Genomic DNA, 20,687 nt, shown 5'->3' on the forward strand with positions numbered 1-20,687 from the left:
CCCTCCGATGCTCCTCCTGCTCCTCCTCTCTGTAGCCTCCGTCTGCCTCACCACTATGGGGAGCAGAGCCTTCAGCCGCTCTGCCCGACTCTGGAGCTCTCTCCCAGCGGACATGTGGAACAGCCACTCTCTCCTGTATTCACATCCACACTCACAACTCATCTCTTACAACTCACTGCCTCTGTTTGATTGGACCGCACTTCTTTTCTCTCTTCGTTCTATTATTTGATGTCACCGCACCGCACTTCCCTTCTTCTCTTTTATTTCTTGTCTTGTTTTCATTCCCTGTTTTGTCTTGTTCTAATTATTGTACAGCGTCTTTGAGTGTTTTAAAAGGCGCTTACAAATAAAATGTATCATTATTATTATGAAGTCAAAAATAGGAAACTTCCTTTTGTAGTTTTGTAGTTTTAAAAATATATATTAAAAATTATGCAAAAATATAAAATGAGCCTACTCCGAAGTAGAAAATTTGTAAAACAATGTGTACATTTGTGAAGCCAAATTAAATCAAATTCCAATTAAATGATTAAATTCCAAGTCTTATTCACATAACTAATTAAATTGTTGAAGCACAAAAAATAATGAAGATTAAAATGAAAAAAGTAAAACCCTTCATTCTAAAAAACAAACTGATCAAAACTGAACAAAAAATGATACAAAAACACAATTAATTAAATGCAGTTAATAAAGTAAAAATAGTAGACAAAGTTCTTATGAAAAAAGCAAAAATCTTAATTATGAAAATATGCAGAAACATTTACATATAAAAACCATTATAAGTACAACACAAATTGTTATTCTTGTAAAATTAAAAAAACAAATCTTATTGAAATATTAAGTAAATTCCAAAAGTAGAAACATAACTCATAGTCAATTTTAATTAAAAAAGCAAATTCCTAAATTAATCCTTATTTAGTAAAACACTAAATGAAATTCTTATGAATAAAAAAATCTTTCTCAAATGAATTTGTAAATTCCCAAAAGTCAAATTCTTATGAAATCATAAAATTCCTCAATTAGAAAATCAACTAAATTCCTAAAATAGAACATTGAAAAAGTTGTTATAAGATAAGCAAAATTATTTTGATAACAAAAACTAAGTGAAACTTAGAAACTTCTTTTGAAATAAAAAAAATCCTGAAAAACAAAAATAACTCATTCTCAAGAAATCATGAAATGACTTGAGTAGAAAAACTCAACTGATGATCCCGAAGGAAAACCTGAAGTCAATTCTGATAAAATGACCTGTGTTGTTTTTGTCTCTTTTTTTGTATTATTTTGGTTCTTGTTGAGCTAAATGTGCTACTGCTGCCGAGCTCTTACTCACAGCAATAAATGAGACATAAAGTTAAATCATAAAGTTCATACCTCACTGACTAGATGAAGTTGGTCTGAAAACAGCCTCTGATGTTTAAAGTTCCACTTTGTCTGTTAGCTTCATGATGTCGTACTAATTATTTTGAGGACAAACACCAACAGATGGTCGACGTGGCTCCAGATGTAGATACTGAGCAAGACTCACTGCCTCTATTTGGCTCTAGGTTAGGAGAGCACATTGTGCCCTCTTACTGAACCTTTCCTGAAAACCAGTTAGAACCAGATCAGGGTGCAGCTATTTCAGTAAGAACCATACGTACAAGACACCATCGGCCTAAAAACTATTCTACTGAGTAGAAAGGGAAGGTGTCTAGTTTTTAAATGAAATATCACCAGGTGTCCAGTATGGGTTGGCTACTGAGTCACCATACAAAATTGACCAATTGCTACAAAGCCCAACCTGTTGTCTGGGTGGGTCCCACAGCCAGAAGAAAACTGTGAATTTAGGAACTTTTTGGCACTTTTTCTTGTGATCCTTTCTTGTGTTCTTTTAATAAATGGTAAACTGCCCCGGTTCTTTTGTTCTAGACTTTGTATTCACTTGTTTTGAGTCTTTTCTAAAAACAGAGTGCGGGAGGCTTTAAGAGCCCCGGCTCTAACAGTGTTTAGATATTTAACATGATCCTGCTGGTTGTTCCTGGTCGGCCTGGGTCGCTGTGTGTTTGCTTTGAATCGTGCCGGCTGCTTGGACTCTGTAGACCTGCTCTCACCTCTTACTTTAGTGAGGTGTTTTAGGTCTTCTGGAGGAACCGATAGGCTCAGGGACATGTTGTGGTCTTTTCAACATAATGTAATGTAACAAATCCTGATTATTGAAGGGAACTTGTGAATATAAATCCATGTGGGTGTGAGACGAGCTGCTTGGAGGTGCTACTCTGCTCCCTGAGCTCCTTATTCTTCAGTCGGCCCTCCTTCAGCTGCAGGAACACCCAGGTTATAATAATCCAGCTCCACGTCCTCCCGTCTGCGGGGCTTCTGCACCCTGTAGACCCTGTAGACCCTGTGGGTCTGGAGAGACATGACGCACACAGATGTCACTTCCTGCTCTCTTCAGTTCAATAAAACAGACAGAGTGCTTCATTTCAGTCGGCGGTCTAAACAACAGACGAGTGTCAGTACCTTAAAATAGAAGTAAGAGGCAATGTTCGCCACCAGCAGAATCAGCGTCAGGACGACCGCTCTGATGATAAAAGGTCTCGGATCTGGTGGATCTGGTGGATCTGATCAAACACACAGACACACACAGTGAGACAGTGAGGGAGGTTGGAAAGAGAGCGTTTGGTTACCAGGATAACTCTGGTTCTCTGAGCGCTGAGTGACGGATCTTCTGGCTTCTGTCCGCTGGAGGAACGCCTCTTGAAAATGGCGAGTTAGGAGCTCAGGGCTGCTGGGACAGATCTCACTCAGTTCTCAGAGAACCAGAGTTATCCTGGTAACCAAACATGCTCTGTCCTACAGTTCAGTGTTTGCTGTTGTCATTATACACTTTGAATACGTTTGGTTACTATATGAGCTGTGTAACACAATGATAGGAGTCACAGTTGCCCTCATTTATCAAACGGGCGTACGCCAGACAGTGAGCGTAAAGTGGACGTACGATCATTTCAACACAAGGCTCGCCATTTATTAATTTGGATGTGAGCGGAGGGTTTGATCAGATCTCAGTCTGCTCTCAGCTCGTGTAAACAAATTAGAGTCAGCGTGAAGTCGACACGTCTGAGTCTGAGAACTGATCTGAGACTATTGTATCGATGCCTGGAGCTGATGAAACTCTGGTTTATCACCATTAAAAACAAAACACACAAAGCATGTTTTAGCTATATAATTTATTACTAAAACCTTATTAAAAATTAATACACCCTGCAACCGGATCTTCATATTTTGAGATTTTTGGTGGATACTATCTCGGCCTGCTTCACCTGCTGAAGCCTGAGGATTTCCTTGCAGAGGATCTCAGCACATCATGCCACCTAAGAAGGACCAAAGCAGCAACCAAAGTAATGGAGAGGAGTTGATGTCGCTCTCACAGGTACGAGATCTAATGAGTCAACAAAGGGATCTGTTCATGCAACTTCTGCAGCAGCAAGAAAGCAATTTCAAAACTGTTGTGGAATTACTTGTGAACAATGTGAACACTCGGATTGACAAATTGACCAGGGAGACACAGGAACTGAGAAGTACCCTGCAATTCTCCCAGAAGGACATTGATGATCTAACAAAGAAAAATGAGAAAACTGAATCGGAGAGAAGAACTGCTTGTGCTGAAACTAAAGCAATGCAGGAGAAATTGGCTGAGATGACTGAGAAAGCAAACTACTTGAAGAGTCAAACTAGAAGGAATAACCTTGTTGTGGATGGCATTCCTGAGGCCCAGAATGAAAGCTGGAAGGAGACTGAAGACAAAGTCATGTGTGTGATCAATGAGAAGCTTCACCTGACACCTGACAGTAGTCAGATGATGATTGAACGTGTATATAGAACTGGGAATCCAACTGGATATTCTGGAAAGAGACCTAGGCCTATTATGATCAAATTCCTCAGATACAAAGATAAAATGGCTGTACTGGGAAAGGCTAAGAAGCTGAAAGGCACCAACATTTATGTGAATGAGGACTACACCGAAGCTGTCAGGCAAAAGCGTAGGGAACTCATTCCAGCCATGAAAGCTGCTAGAGAAAGAGGGGACATCGCCTACATCCGACATGACAAGCTTATTGTTCATCCCCCTTTCCAAAAGTATAAGGATCAGAAAAGCACCAACGGCCAGGAGCTGGAGCTAGAGACTAGTTCTCTGGTCTCCTGAACTTTGTGCCCATATAGACTGAACTGAACTACATTTTTTTTTCAAGTTTTTTATTTATTTATTTTTATTTATTCATTTTTTGATGGACAGTAGGCTCATTGATGATAACCATCTCCTTCCTGTCTCAAAGGGTCTTGTTATGGCCCATTTGAATGTTTGCAGCATCAGAAATAAGGTACATGAACTTAACTATCTGATTAAAGAAAACACCATTCATATCTTGGCCATATCAGAAACCCACCTGGATGCTACTGTTCTTGATACGGAGATTTCCATAGATGGCTACAATATTTTTAGAAAGGATAGAAATAAGCATGGGGGTGGCATAGCATTATATATCAGAAATAATTTTCCAGCAAAACTGTGCTCCGAATTTATCTCAGATAGTTTAGAATCTTTATGGGTCAAAGTGTATCTTCCTCACCTTAAGCCGGTGCTGATTGGATGCTGCTATAGACTTCCTGGGTCTGATGTGCAATACCTGAACGATTTTTGCGTTTTAATTGACAGTTACAGATGTGAATTGTGATATTTTTTTACTTGGGGATATGGACATAGACTGGTTTGCGAATCAATGTCCAGTGAAACAAAAGATGGTATCATTAATTAATGCTTGTAATCTGTCTCAGATGATCTCTCAACCAACTAGAATTTTCACGAACAGTGCTGGCCATACTTCTGCCACTTGCATTGACCATATTTACACAAATATTCCTGAATGCTGTACTAAACCAATTTCTCATTCTGTGGGTTTTAGTGACCATAATATTATAGCAAATACCAGGAAAACAAAAATTCCTAAATGTAAGATCAATATAATACATAAAAGGATTTTTAAGAAATTAATTCCTGAAAGTTTTTTGGCTGATGTTGGTGATGTTGACTGGACTGATGCGTATGTTACTGAGGAGCCTGAGTCCTCCTTAAATATCTTTATGGAAAGCTTTATGAAGATTGTTGATAAACATGCCCCTATGAGAAAATATATTGTAAAAGCGAGACCAGCTCCATGGTTGAATGAGACTCTAAAAAGTCTCATGAAGGAAAGAGATGAAGCCAAATCTAGATTAGTAATGTCTGGATTAGTGGAGGATAAATTCAAGTACTGTCAATTGAGAAACCAGGTTACAAAACTGAATAGATCAATGAAAAAAGAATATTATATGCAAAGAATAAATGCTGTAAAGCAAGATGGTAAAGAGCTCTGGAAAACCCTTAACGAAATAATGGGGAGAAAAACAACTGGCGGGGTTTCTTTTGTTGAATCAGACGGCATATTTCTGACCAAACCATTGGATATAGCAAATTATTTTAATGATTTTTTTTATAAATAGGGTCAATGCACTAAGGCAGAATACGGGTGATACAGACTCTGATTATCTAAAACTTATAAAAAATAATGTGATGTTAGACAAGTGTTGCACTTTTCAGTTTAATACTGTGGATAAAGGAGAAGTAAGGAAGTTGTTGAAGTCCCTCCCTGACCACAGCTCAGTGGGTACTGACATGCTGGACAGTAAAGTACTTAGTCTGGCAGCTGACTATGTTTATGGTCCGATATGTCATATATTAAATACATGCTTAATGAAAGGTGTTTTTCCCACTATCTGGAAAGAAGGTAAAATTATTCCCTTACCCAAAGATGGCAGACAAGCACTCACTGGCAAGAACAGCAGGCCTATCACTATTCTCCCAGTTCTTAGTAAACTGATGGAGAGAATAGTCCATTCACAAATACAGGAATACTTTGACTCTAATGGTTTGAATGCAGATTTCCAACATGCTTACAGACATAAACATTCAACTTGTTCCGCCCTTACAGCAATGACGGATGATTGGCTTAAAGAAATGGATAATTCTAAGATGACTGGTGCAGTATTACTCGATTTCAGTGCGGCATTTGATGTCATAGATCATAATCTACTCATCAGTAAATTAGAATGCTATGGATTTAGTCAAACCGCCATCAAATTTATGAAGAGTTATCTCACAAGTAGGACGCAACGGGTTTATTACACTGGCAGTTGGTCTCACTCCAGGGTCTTGGATTTATGGGGTCCCGCAAGGGAGCTGTCTGGGACCACTCTTATATGGTATCTTCACAAATGATTTACCATCAGTTTTGTGTAAAGCGACTGCACAAATGTATGCTGATGATTCCACACTGTATTATGCTGCAAAAACTGTCAGTGAACTGGACAATGTTTTGTCAGCTGAGTTAAATATGTTTTTTGATTGGATAAAACGAAATAAGATGGTACTGAATATCTCTAAAACAAAATCAATTATCTTGGGATCAAGTCATAAACTGTCATCTACACCAAAGATGAGTTTGAACTTGTCTGGGGAACCTATAGAACGGGTAGATAAAGTAAAATTATTGGGCATAATAATTGATAATCAGTTGTCATGGGCAGAACACATTGATACCATAGTGAGGAAGATGGGTTGTGGTATCTCAATGGTGAGGAAATGTCTTTCTTATGTCCCGACAAATATTGTGGGACAGGTGGCTAAATCGTTAATTTTATGTCACCTGGATTATTGTGCACCTGTATGGTCCTCCGCATCTAAAGGTCAACTAAGGAAATTACAAACTGCCCAGAACAGAGCTGCCAGGTTGGTTTTACATTGTTCCATAAGAACAAACACTATCAGTATGCACCGTCAACTTTCCTGGTTAATAGTAGAGTACAGGTTGGCGTGCAATACAACAACATTTTTTAGAAACACTGTCTATTCTTTTCAATCTGTTTTCTTATATAACCAAATTGTCAGATGTGATCAGGTTCATTCTTATGTGACAAGGTCAGCTAATGGTGGTCAGATGATGTTACCATGTCCAAAATCAAATGCCTTAAAGAGAACAGTTATTTATCCTGCTATCAGTTATTGGAATAATTGCCCACTGAATATACGTGAACTGAATAGTAAAGTATCTTTTAATTATTACTTGAGAATGCACTATTTTAATTTGTGAGTAGTGAATTAACATATTTACTGTATGAAAGTGAGAATTAATGTAATAGATATGAATGTAATAACTTATTCTGAATGATTTCTGAGGACGTATATAATAATGTCTACAATGTTTAATTGTTAAGTGATTTTTGTTTTGTCTTGTGGACCCCAGGAAGACTAGCTCCTCCCACTTTTGGTGACAGCTAATGGGGATCTTTTTAACAATAAACCATAAACAATAAACCGTGAAATTCTTTTACCAGAATACGAGTTGAGGCTATTAAATGTTGTTGTCTTCTGTTTACCGTTATTATTATTATTATTATTATTATTAATATTATTATTATTATTATTATTATTATCATAATTATCGCGTCAGCGTCTCCTCCACCACCGGAGGTGCCCGAATGGAAACATTTCCAATCAGCCTCAGCTCCTCTGGCTGGGACATAATTACTACTAAATGTAAGAAGTGAATAATATCTCTCCATCATAATAATAACAATATTTGGATATTATATAGGCTATTAGGCTTTATATATCACAATGTATGAGTTAAATATTCCAACCTCAGCAGGAGTTGAATGCTCCACTGCTACTCTGCTGACAGCACCACTGATTTCCTTCCTTTTCACTTTTTATGCTGCCAAACTAAACCAGTTTGTTGTTGCAGCTGTTGGACGTCAGCGTTTCACTTTCTGACTCTGAGAAATTCCTCTTCTTTTGGATTAAAACTGACTTTAAAACATTGTTTACCTCCCTCAACCACAAAGCTGTGAAACTTTAAGTCTGTGCTCCGAATGTAAAATATTCACTGAACTTGTTTGAGTTCATAACTATAAGTACTTTTATTTCATAAACCTCCGTCGCTGCGTCTTTCTGTAAAAGGTCTATTTCCTCCTGTTGTTATTTGTAACGGTGCACTTTGCTAATGAACTGACGTTAGGCGGGGAAAATCCTCTTTTTGGCCGCATTGCGTCCTTCGGTGCCGTAAACTCTCGGGACAAGCCATCTGGGTCGGGTATATATTATATATATTTAGATATATATGTATAATAGTGCGTGGTATTTAAATGACGCTTGTTTCAAGCCGCCACATTTATCAACAGCCGACCATTCTCACGATGTGATTGGCGAGATACGAACGTTTGATAAATCCCACGTGAACCCTGTCGTAAGACAAAATCTACACTCAGATCTGCTCTTGTTTCTATGATCGTTTGATAAATGAGGGCCAGTGTCACATGCAGAAACAACAACATGCATGAACTCTGTTGGCAGCTGATCATTTTCAGTCTGTTTGATGAATCTTCTTTAACAAACCTGTAAACATTCAGCTTACCTACAACAGAGACAGAGAGCTGACGGCTCTCAGAGGAGAAGTTATGAGAGAAAACATGGACGTGATAAACACAGCTGTAGCTTCCTTGGTGGGCGGGCTCTGCAGCAGGAAACAGGAAGTGGGCATACTGATTGACAGCTGGCTGGGTGAGGTTAGGAAACAGGAAGTCAGCAGAGTGATTGACAGCTGGCTGGGTGAGGTTAGGAAACAGGAAGTCAGCAGAGTGATTGACAGCTGGCTGGGTGTAGTTGATTGCTGAGGTGGAGGAGGTGAAGGAGAGCTGGAAGGAGCCTCCTGGGTACTGAGGCTGGATGGAGCAGCTGATGGTGAAGGTGGAGCCTCTGAAAACCTGAAACTCCTCCTGATGCTGCTGCTGCTGGGCCTCAGAGACCCCGTCCATGGAGGAGGACCAGGAGATGTTGGGCTGAAGCAGCAGGTCTGTAAATACAGAGAGGTGATTGGCTGAAACAGGTCTGTAAATACAGAGAGGTGATTGGCTGAAACAGGTCTGTAAATACAGAGAGGTGATTGGCTGAAACAGGTCTGTAAATACAGAGAGGTGATTGGCTGAAGCAGACAGGTTCCTCCAGGTGTTTCCTGTCAGGTGAAGCTCAGCAGTCTATGTCTCCAGAAACAAGAACACTTCTCTACACTTTAGGATGTTTCCAGTCCAGTCCATTATAAACCACTGACTGTCACTGTGACAGAGGAAGGAACTCACCGGAGACATTTCTGTCATTCATGATGTCATAGATGATGTCACTGACAGGCTTACCTGAACAGACGAGATCCAGGATAAATTCAAAGGAATCTGAAGATATTACACAGTCCCTCAGAGCAGATCCAGACTGGACACAGTCAGAGCTGATCACCCACACAGATCTGTCTGAGGACCCCTCTCTCCGTTTTACAGAAACAGCAGAACCACAGTCTAAGTCTCTGCAGGCAGCTGCTGCTATCTTCAGGGTCCAGTCAGAGTCAGAGCCAACCACTGGTCTCCAGTCTCCTCCATGTTTCACCTCCAGTGTTCCTGCACAGCGACTGTCTCCTCCCACCAACCTGACAGGCTCTGAACACAAACAAGAGAGTCATCAGTAAAAGAATAAAGTGAGTTTGATGAGAACAGAAATGAACCAAATGAAAGCTGCAGCTCCTCTTCTACCTGAGCAGGTGAGTCCAACAGCTCTGCCAGGTGAGCAGGTGTTTCTATCTGAGCCTGAGCTTCTACAGTCCAGGAGAGCAGACTCATTTCCTCCACACTGGAACTCTTTGGTCCACATTGGAGCCTCCCCTTCTCCATAGAGCGCCCCCTGGAGGACTGAAGGAGCCCCACAGCCAAGCTCCCTGCAGACCACCTCTGCATCCTGCTGGTCAAAGTCAGCTTCACACACTGAGGACCAGCTCTGGTTAGACTGGTCAGACTTCAGCTCCAGTCTGCCTGAGCACAGACTGGTCCCATTCACCAGCCTGACAGAGTCTGGAGAGGAGAGAGAAGAGAAACAGAGAGGTAAAAGACACCAGACACAGAATGAAAAGATTCTCTCTAACTATAATCCAGTGAATCAAACTGGACTGCAGCACATTTCCAACATTAGTTCATCACTGACTACAGAACGCAGCTTTATAACACCAGAGACTGCTGCAATGTTCCCACTACATTTACATTTATTACACTCCATTTCTGTTATTCATTTCAAAACAGCTTCAATTTGTTTGCAAGCAACAACACAACATGATCATCTGTTCTCTTCCTCCTGCTCAGCAGAGATCTACAGCACAGGATAAAAATCTGTTTCCAGAATAACAGAAGTCAGCAGGCGGTCCAGGTGGAATCCTGCTCGGAGCCCTTTCCTGCCAGTCTTCTCCTCTGTCTCCCTCTTTCACTCTGTATCTCTGCCAAAAAGGTGACCTCATAAAAAAGTGATGGGGTTGGACTTCCTCCTTTTAAGGAGTTGCCATGGTGATGAACACCATGCAGGTGTGTAGATACTGACGGGTCCTGACTGGCTGAGCTGATCAACACTGTGTCCAGAACACAGAGACTGATGGTCTAAAGATACTCTGGACTATCTCTCCTGTTCAACTTTTCACAATCTCGTGAATAATTGGTGGTTTAATGAAATGCTGTTTTTTCCCTTGGTTTTAATCTAGGGCACAATGATGTTGGCCTTTGGAATTATGTTTGGATTATTGTATTAGTTATTAGGAACAAAAGAACCACGAAACGTTAGAAAATATTATAAACCACAATAAAACAAGAGGGGTTTTTTTTCGTCCGAGAGTTACTGAATGAATATACGTTTGTTTTGCAAGGAGAGAATTAGTTCGGTAGGCTTTGCTGTAAAATGGGAGGTAAAGGGGCAAACTTAATTATAATTTAATTTTTCAACACAGCCACTTGGCTGCTGCACAATGTTGAAGGACAAATAGATGTGGGTGTGTGTTTATGTGTTTGTGTATGTGTACTTGTTATGTGTGTGCATATTAGTGTGTTTATGTGTTTGTGTATGTGTACTTGTTATATGTGTGCATGTTAGTGTGTGTTTATGTGTTTGTGTATGTGTGCTTGTTATGTGTGTGCATATTAGTGTGTTTATGTGTTTGTGTATGTGTGTTTGTTATGTGTGTGCATATTAGTGTGTTTATGTGTTTGTGTACGTGTGCTTGTTATATGTGTGCATGTTAGTGTGTGTTTATGTGTTTGTGTATGTGTGCTTGTTATGTGTGTGCATATTAGTGTGTTTATGTGTTTGTGTATGTGTGCTTGTTATGTGTGTGCATATTAGTGTGTTTATGTGTTTGAGTATGTGTGCTTGTTATATGTGTGCATGTTAGTGTGTGTTTATGTGTTTGTGTATGTGTGCTTGTTATATGTGTGCATGTCAGTGTGTGTTTATGTGTTTGTGTATGTGTGCTTGTTATGTGTGTGCATATTAGTGTGTTTATGTGTTTGTGTACGTGTGCTTGTTATATGTGTGCATGTTAGTGTGTGTTTATGTGTTTGTGTATGTGTGCTTGTTATGTGTGTGCATATTAGTGTGTGTTTATGTGTTTGAGTATGTGTGCTTGTTATATGTGTGCATGTCAGTGTGTGTTTATGTGTTTGTGTATGTGTGCTTGTTATATGTGTGCATGTCAGTGTGTGTTTATGCTACGGCTGCAGCATGTAATTTTAGTTGGTAGTTTTGCTATGATAATGGGTTTTCTAAATTGGAAGGTTTAATTGGTAATGTTTGATAAGCTGCCTAAGAAAGGGCTTAGAATTGCCCACCTGAACATATGCAGTATCAGCAATAAATTGACTGAAGTTGCTGATGTACTGTTGGTAAATACTTTACACATCAGTCAGAAACTCATTTAGACGGTACATTTGAGGATTCATCATTGATGATAAATGGATATAATATTTTGTGAAAAGACAGGAATTCATATGGTGGAGGGGTTGCTTGTTATATTCAAAGTCATATACCTGCTCTAGTTAGGGATGACCTGATGACATCTGATACTGAAGTACTCTGGTTACAAATTCATCTGACACATCTTAAACCAATATTACTAGGATGCTGTTACAGGCCCCTAATGCTAATAGCTGCTATTGAGACAGGATTTGTGGTATGCTAGATCATGTGAGTAGTACTAATCATCAAGTGTACTTTTTGGGTGATTTGAATGTAGACTGGAATTCCTCTTGTTGTCCAATGAAAACGAAACTTGTGGATACATGTGCTGCTTGTAGTTCCTAGCAGGTTGTAAAGAAACCCACCAGAATAAGTTTGAAGGGTGACGGCACCAGAGCTGCTACTTGTATTGATCACATATATGTAAATGTACCTGAGGTTTGTTCTGCCTCCATATCTGTCCCTATAGGTTGTAGTGACCATAACCTTGTAGCTATCGTAAGGAAAACAAAAGTTCCCAAGCCTGGTGTTAAGATATTAAAGAAAAGATCTTTCAATCATTTCAATCCAGACAAATATAAGGAAGATATCAAGAATGCTGAATGGTCAGAGGTGTTCTCAATGCAAGATCCAGAGGAAGCACTTTTAGCTTTCAATAGAATACTTATGGCAGTGGTGAACCATCATGCACCAGTCAGAAAGTTAACAGTTAGAAATGTTAACACCTCATGGTTGGACGAAGAACTAAAAGGATATATGAAGGAAAGGGATCAAGCAAAATTGTCAGCAATTTCATCAGGTCTTAAATCTGACTGGCAAGTTTATTGTAAACTAAGAAACTTTGTAACCAAAACTAACAAGAAGAAAAATAAATTGTCTTATGAAGATAGAATCAATGAAATCAAACATGATAGCAAACACTTATGGAAAACCTTGAACAATTTATTAAGAGGAAACTGAGGGAGGTTTTCTCACAAAGCCAGTAGACATAGCAAATCATTTAAACAGCTACTTCATGACAAAAATAGATACATTGGAAAGTAGTGTCAGCTTACGGTCCAATAATATAGACTTATCTCTTCAGTTAATAGCAGAGATTATGGAAGGCAAAAAGTGTGGTAATGAATTCAGTCAAGTTAGAGTTATTAAAATTGAACTGATGCTGATGACATGCGAGGATAAATCTCCAGGAGTTGATGACTTTGATGGTAAACTCCTCAAACCTATTACTGCACTAATTGCACCTACGGTCACACACATTATTAATCACTGCTTCAAGGAAATAAGTGTCCACAATCATGGAAAATATCCAAAGAAGTGTTTCTACCAAAAAATAATAGACTACCGTTGTCTGAGACCAACAGTCGACCCATTAGCCTAGTGACGATTCTAAGTAAAATAATGGAGGAAATTGTACATGAACAGATTCAGTCTTACTTTGCCCAAAATAATTTAATATTTAGCAGCAGCAACAGTTGATGATTTCAATGTGAATTTAGCCAGTGAAATTACTCAGGTGGACTGGATCAATAACAATAAACTAATCTTGAATGTGTCTAAAACAAATTGTAAAATAATCGGTACAAATCATTCTTTAAGTTCAAAACCAAAGCTTAATCTCACAATAAATAAAACGGTGATAAAGCAACTAGAAGTAGTAAAACTTCTAGGAGTCATCATTTACAATAAACTATCATGGGATGAACATATAAAAAAAGGTTGTGACTAAAATGGGAAACGCCATATCAATAATCAAAAGATGTGCTGAATATTTAACGTACCAACATGTTAAGCAAGTGACTCAGACTTTGGTTTTGTCTAATGTAGACGACTGCTCTATAGTCTGGTTTATTACTTCATTGAGTAATATAAGGAAGTTGCAGTTGGTCCAGAATAAAGCAGCAAGAGGAGCTCTTTACTTTCATAACTAATGTTATTAAAATGCACAAATCATTAGGTTGGTTAGATGTAAAAAGTAGATTTTTTTTTTTACTACTGATGGTTTTTATTAAGAATTTCAAAATAACAAAATCACCTCTTATTATTCATAGACATGTGTCTTTCAGTTCAGATGCACATAATTATTCAACAAGGCATGTTGGAGGTTGTTTCACTTTATACCAAGATCCAAGACTATGATTCAACGTACAGTTATATATATATATATATATATATATATATGTGTGTGGGTGGTTCTCTCTCTAGTAGAATCAAGAAGACAGCTGGAAGTCCACTTGACTACTTGCATGGTCATTATCCCTCTGTATTGCAATTTGATCCACCAAGTGCTACTGAAGTACAGGAAATAATAGCTGATCTCAATAATTCTGCAGCAGGTCATGATGAAATAAGTGCATCACTGCTTAAGGAGGTTGGTTTTCATATTGTACAACCACTCACATACATCTGTGGAAAGTCTACGGAAAATGGAGTTGTTCCTAAAAGTATGAAAGTCACTAAAATTATTGCTCTTTTTAAATCTGGGGACCCTAGTAGCTTTACAAATTACCGTCCAATATCAATTCTGCCCTGTTTTTCAAAGGTTTTAGAGAAACTGGTCTACAAGTGAATATTAGAACATTTAGATGCACAAAATATCCTCCATGAACACCAATATGGGTTTAGAAAGAAACACTGGGCATACATGGCCTTATTACAACTTGTTGACAAACTTTATGCAGCTATGAATAACAGTGAATTTGCTCTTGGTATCTTTTTAGATTTGCCCAAGGCCTTCGATACAGTCAATCATGACATTTTAATCAAAAAACTGAAGCATTATGGTTTTCATGAACAGACTTTGAAATGGTTGTGCAGCTATGTATATGATAGAGAACAATATGTATTTGTGAATGGTTCAGTATCAGGCAGGACTAAAATAATGTGTGGGGTCCCTCAAGGTTCTATTCTGGGACCGTTGCTGTTCCTCATATATATTAATGACCTTCCTGCTGTATCTTCCAAATTACTGATGACACCAACGTGATCTTAGCAGATAAAAATCTTAATTCCCTTATCTCTCTTATGCTAACAGTGGCATGGAACAAATTTCAAAATGGTTTCAACCTAATAAATTATCTCTAAATATAAAAAAGTCTAATTTTATTATATTTGCTAATAGAAACAAGAAATACTGCAAAGATGAAACAAAAATTATAATCAATGGAACAGAAATTTCCCAGGTTACTTCCACAAAGTTTTTAGGAGTTCTGGTTGATGAGAGATTCAGCTGGAAAGAGCTCATCAACCTGGTCTGTAGTAAAGTTACAGATCGCTTGGTGTCATCAGGAAAATTCATGACCTGGTTAATCTGTCTACTGACTTTATATTACAGCTTGATTTATCCACATCTTATATACTGCAACATTGTTTGGGCCAGTACATATGCCTCCAACCTCCACAGTATTTATCTTGTTCAGAAAAGATTTGTTGGAACTGCCACATTTTCAAAACGACTGGATCCTTCTGCTCCCCTTTTCCAAAAACTCAAGATAATGACAATTTTCAGATCAATATATACCAAATATGCATTTTTATCTTTAAGTATATGTAAATTCCAAATCCCATTCCTAAAGCTTTGAGTGAATATTTCCATGTTAAATCACAATTACATAAGTACAACACTAGACAACTAACAAGATTACACCCGCCTCACTATCGTACGACCCTCGGTCAGTTCTCCTTAAAATACAGAGGATCAATACTCTGGAATGATCAATTCAATAGTTCAATACAGTCTTCCTCTCTGACTATATACAAGAACAATTGAGTGGCTGCTCTGATTGCTCAGGTCACTAAGTAGTTCACACACTCATGCACAGGTACGCATGCACACACACACACACACATTCTTTTTAATGCTCCCTAAACACACACACACACACACACACACACACACACACATTTCTACGCTTTTGTTTTATTTTATTTTTAATATAGTTATATTTGCTTCATTTTATATTCCTTTTATTTCATTTTATTTTTGTGTGATAGTTACTTGTTTTAATTTAACTTGTGAATTTTAATATAGGTAGAGGCCTGTAGAAGCCCTGTTGGGTTTCTTGCTGCTACCTTGCACCTTCCTTTTGTTCTCATCTCTTTATCCTTGTCTTTTGTCTTATTTGTGCAAAATAAAAAAACTTAAAAACTTAAAAAACTTCAAGTCAGAGGATGGCGTGGTTCACGTCCTGGATGTGTGTGTGTGTGTGTGTGTGCGTGTGTTTGTCTGTGTGTGTGTGTGTGTGTGTGTGTGTTTAGGGAGAATTAATAAGAACTGTGTGTGTGTGTGTGTGTGTGTTTAGGGAGAATTAATAAGAACTGTGTGTGTGTGTGTGTGTGTGTGTGTGTGTGTGTGTGTGTGTGTGTGTGTGTGCATGCGTGTGTGTTGCACAAATCGTGCAATCAGTTTCACTGTATTATAATGTTAGACAATTTCTTTTTTTCAAATATCTGCACTAAATGAGTTTTCTTCCTCCCTGATACGAGGATGTGAGTCCACTAAAGCTCTGCTAGCAGCCGGGTTTACAATACTCTGAGGGAAACTCTTGGCTTACCTGAACAGGTGAGATCCAGGATAAACAAAGACAAATATGAAGATATAACATATATAGATTATAAACCACTGACTTTCAATGTGAGAGAGGAAGGAACTCACTGAAAACATTTCTCTCATTCATGATGTCATAGATGATGTCACTGACAGGCTTACCTGAACAGGTGAGATCCAGGATAGACTGAGAGGAATATGAAAATGCACAGTCCCTCAGAGCAGATCCAGACTGGACACAGTCAGAGCTGATCCACCACACAGATCTGACTGAGGACTCCTCTCTCCGTTCTAGAGAAACAGCAGAACCACAGTCTAAGTCTCTGCAGGCAGCTGCTGTTGTCTTCAGGGTCCAGTCAGAGCCAAACACTGGTCTCCATTCTCCTTCATGTTTCAGCTCCAGTGTTCCTGCACAGCGACTGTCTCCTCCCACCAACCTGACAGGCTCTGAACACAAACAAGAGAGTCATCAGTAAAAGAATAAAGTGAGTTTGATGAGAACAGAAATGAACCAAATGAAAGCTGCAGCTCCTCTTCTACCTGAGCAGGTGAGTCCAACAGCTCTGCCAGGTGAGCAGGTGTTTCTATCTGAGCCTGAGCTTCTACAGTCCAGGAGAGCAGACTCATCTCCTCCACACTGGAACTCTTTGGTCCACATTGGAGCCTCCCCTTCTCCATAGAGCGCCCCCTGGAGGACTGAAGGAGCCCCACAGCCAAGCTCCCTGCAGACCACCTCTGCATCCTGCTGGTCAAAGTCAGCTTCACACACTGAGGACCAGCTCTGGTTAGACTGGTCAGACTTCAGCTCCAGTCTGCCTGAGCACAGACGGGTCCCATTCACCAGCCTGACAGAGTCTGGAGAGGAGAGAGAAGAGAAACAGAGAGGTAAAAGACACCAGACACAGAATGAAAAGATTCTCTCTAACTATAATCCAGTGAATCAAACTGGACTGCAGCACATTTCCAACATTAGTTCATCACTGACTACAGAACGCATCTTTATAACACCAGAGACTGCTGCAATGTTCCCACTACATTTACATTTATTACACTCTTTTGTTACACTCCATTTCTGTTATCCATTTTAAAACAGCTTCAAGTTGTTTGCAAGCAACAAGACAACATCATCATCTGTTCTCTTCCTCCTGCTCAGCAGAGATCTACAGCACAGAAATCTGTTTCCAGAATAACAGAAGTCAGCAGGCGGTCCAGGTGGAATCCTGCTCGGAGCCCTTTCCTGCCAGTCTTCTCCTCTGTCTCCCTCTTTCACTCTGTATCTCTGCCAAAAAGGTGACCTCATAAAAAAGTGATGGGGTTGGACTTCCTCCTTTTGAGGAGTTGCCATGGTGATGAACACCATGCAGGTGTGTAGATACTGACGGGTCCTGACTGGCTGAGCTAATCAACACTGTGTCCAGCAGGTCATTGGTGCCTGTTATGGTGACAACCAAAGAACCTGCTGCTGGACACTAGCAGCTCAAACCAAGCCATTCCCAAAGTCATGTGACCTGTTCCTCATTAAAAATATTTGCCTTCATACATTATCAGGAGTTAAAATCATTACATCCTGTCATACCTGATGAGGCACGGCTGAGCTGAACGGAGAGACAGTGGCTGTGTTGAGCTGTAATTTGTTTTGAAAAAACCCTGTGGAAATGCAGACTAAAGACTGAAAGTTGCAAAACTACGTCAAACGTGCAGTGGTGGCATGAACTCAGGAGAGACTAAACCTGTACAGATCAAGGCGGAAACGAAACGGAAGCGCAAACAATTGCCGAAAACAATGGCAGCATCAAACTTTGTAGGTCAGTTTCTTTGTTCTCCATTTGATCACCTGACTATAAAAGCTGAACTTGGTGCATTCCGTGCTGATTTCAATAAGCACTCAGGCGAAACGAACCAAGAAATAACTAAGTTAACGCTGGAAGTAAAAGAAATGCAGGCAGAGATTAAAAGCACGAAAGGAGAAGTCTCGGCCGCACAACAACGAATCAGTGATCTGGAGGATAAAGAGCCAACTATGAATGAAATATTGACTCATCTGCTGGTACAACAAAGTCTCATGGCTGAGAAACTCGATTATTTTTAGAGCAAATCGAGGCAGAACAATATTAGGATTCACCAGGTGAAAGAGGAGTCTGAGGGAGCGGATATGGTGAAATTCTTAGATGAGCTGATATCTGTAAAGCTGGACATTCCTGGGAACAAACTGTTCATAATTGCTGCGCACCGATCCCCCCAAAAGAAACCAGAGGATGGAGAGGCACCTGGTTCAATAGTTGTCCGGTTCTTAACCTGGCAGACAAGGCAGAGAGTTCTCCAAGCGGCCTGGGAGAAGAAGAGGGCCCCGATCATGTACGCTGATGAGAGGATTTATTTCAACCAAGACGACTCAGCAGCAGTAATGAAGAAGAGGAGCCAGTATACCGGGATACGAAAGGAATTAGGTGAAAGGAAAATAAAATCTGACTTTATGTATCCAGCGAGGCTGAAGGTGTTTACTAATGGTGGGGAGCAGGTGTTCAACACGGCGACTGAGGCCACCGCGGCGCTCCAAGCGCAAAGCATCATGGGAACGCACAGTAGGGCGCATGACGAACGGACGGTGCCCTCCGGAGAACAGGCAGCGACAAAGACAGAGACTGATGGTCTGAAGATACTCTGCACTATCTCTCCTTTTCTTTTCTTTTTTAATTCAAGTTTTTATTGAACTTTTCAACTCTACAAGGCTCAGGTACATGGCAAACTTAGTACATATCTCCATACAGAAACAATTATTATATTATTAGAGAAAGTATTATTATTAAGAGTTTACAGTGACAGTCTCAGCACATTTCTGTCCCTCAAAAGGCAGAAAATACAAAAGAAACTGAGCACATAATAATATAAACTAAACATGTATCATATCTGTACACACATCATAAAGACATGTTGCTGGGGTATACAATATTACCAGATCCCCCCTGGGGGAAATAGCACAAAACCAGGGTCCTGAATCCTAGTGGGGGTTATTATTTACCTTTATGTAATCCCAGAACCTGTCCCAAGGGGTCACCCCTCCCCCCGTCATCACTTCATCTACTAAGCATACATTCATAGGATGCAGTTTCAGTCATTGTACTGACCCATTCTTTCACCTGTGGAATTTCTGATGCTTTCCAACGCCTTAAAATAACTCGACAGGCTGTTGTTGTGCCTACCGAAATTAGAGAAAAGCTACATTTAGTAATAATGGGTAACTGAGATTTATCCCCCAGTAAACAGAGTTCTGGGCTTGAGGGGACTTCTGCTCCGAGCCAGTTCCTCAAAATATTTAGAATCTGAGTCCAGAAAGGTCTGATTAACACACATTCCCACAAACAGTGGAGAAGGGTTCCAGTTACCCGTTTACATTTCCAGCACAAGTCATTATCCAGTAGTTTCATCCTAAACAGTCTCGAAGGTGTGTAGTAGTATCTATGTAATACATTATATTGTGTAAGTTTACCCCTCGCCTCTCTCACATATTTACCACAATCAGCCACAATTATTTCCCATCTATCACCTCTAATCTCTCCACCCAAGTCCCTCTGCCAAGTCATCTGTAACTGGTTAGAGTCATTACCAAGAGAAGAATTACCAATTTTGTAAAATAGTGGAAGTTTCATATAGTCTATCACCACATTATCAGTAATATTGTATGGCTTTGATGAAATACAACTCCTTATCTGCAAAAATTTCCAAAAGTTATCTTTTCCCGTCAACTTAAATTTCTGCAACAGTTTATCATATGACTAAAACACCCCATCTTCAAATAGATCGTCAATGGTGCTTAAACCTTTAGAGTGCCACTGTTTCCAAAACACAGGTTTCTTCCCAATACAGACATCAGGATTATACCACAACCATTAATATCTTTGTAGAGTGTGTTTGAGTTTAAACATTTCATGTACCTTGCTCCAAACATCCTTTGAATGCAGAAGTATTGGATTTGTAATGTTAGACCTTTTTTGTGATAATACCTCTAGTGTTAAATCAAGGTTGAGCAAACTTATGGGTCTGAAATCGGAGGGATCTGCAGCATCTTTACCTGTTTTGGGAATTAGTGAGATTACCGCTTCATTGAACGTTGGAGCAACACGACCCTTATCAAACATCTCCTGATACACCCTCTGTAATACTGGCACAACAGTATCTACAAAGGCTTTATAATATTCCACTGGGAGCCCGTCATAACCCGGCCACTTCCCGTTTTTCATTGAAGAAATTGCCTCCCTT

The 20,687-nt window shown here is 39.6% G+C and overlaps 1 protein-coding gene across 1 annotated transcript in view; it reads right to left on the reverse strand.

Moving 5' to 3' along the window:
- Nucleotides 1-1,957: 1,957 nt before the first annotated feature.
- Nucleotides 1,958-20,687, reverse strand: part of LOC131967726 (neurotrypsin-like) — a 22,654-nt gene continuing 3,924 nt past the window's right edge. Inside the window, exons 2-7 of the mRNA XM_059328668.1 lie at nucleotides 16,593-16,835; nucleotides 9,649-9,963; nucleotides 9,262-9,555; nucleotides 8,487-8,924; nucleotides 2,500-2,600; nucleotides 1,958-2,388 (exon numbers count right to left, since the gene is read on the reverse strand). Coding sequence (XP_059184651.1) covers nucleotides 2,272-2,388; nucleotides 2,500-2,600; nucleotides 8,487-8,924; nucleotides 9,262-9,555; nucleotides 9,649-9,963; nucleotides 16,593-16,835 — 1,508 coding nt within the window. The 3' untranslated portion in view covers nucleotides 1,958-2,271. The remainder of the gene's footprint in view (nucleotides 2,389-2,499; nucleotides 2,601-8,486; nucleotides 8,925-9,261; nucleotides 9,556-9,648; nucleotides 9,964-16,592; nucleotides 16,836-20,687) is intronic.

This window comes from Centropristis striata, unplaced genomic scaffold (assembly GCF_030273125.1).
Source record: "Centropristis striata isolate RG_2023a ecotype Rhode Island unplaced genomic scaffold, C.striata_1.0 Scaffold_25, whole genome shotgun sequence".
Lineage (NCBI taxonomy): Eukaryota > Metazoa > Chordata > Actinopteri > Perciformes > Serranidae > Centropristis > Centropristis striata.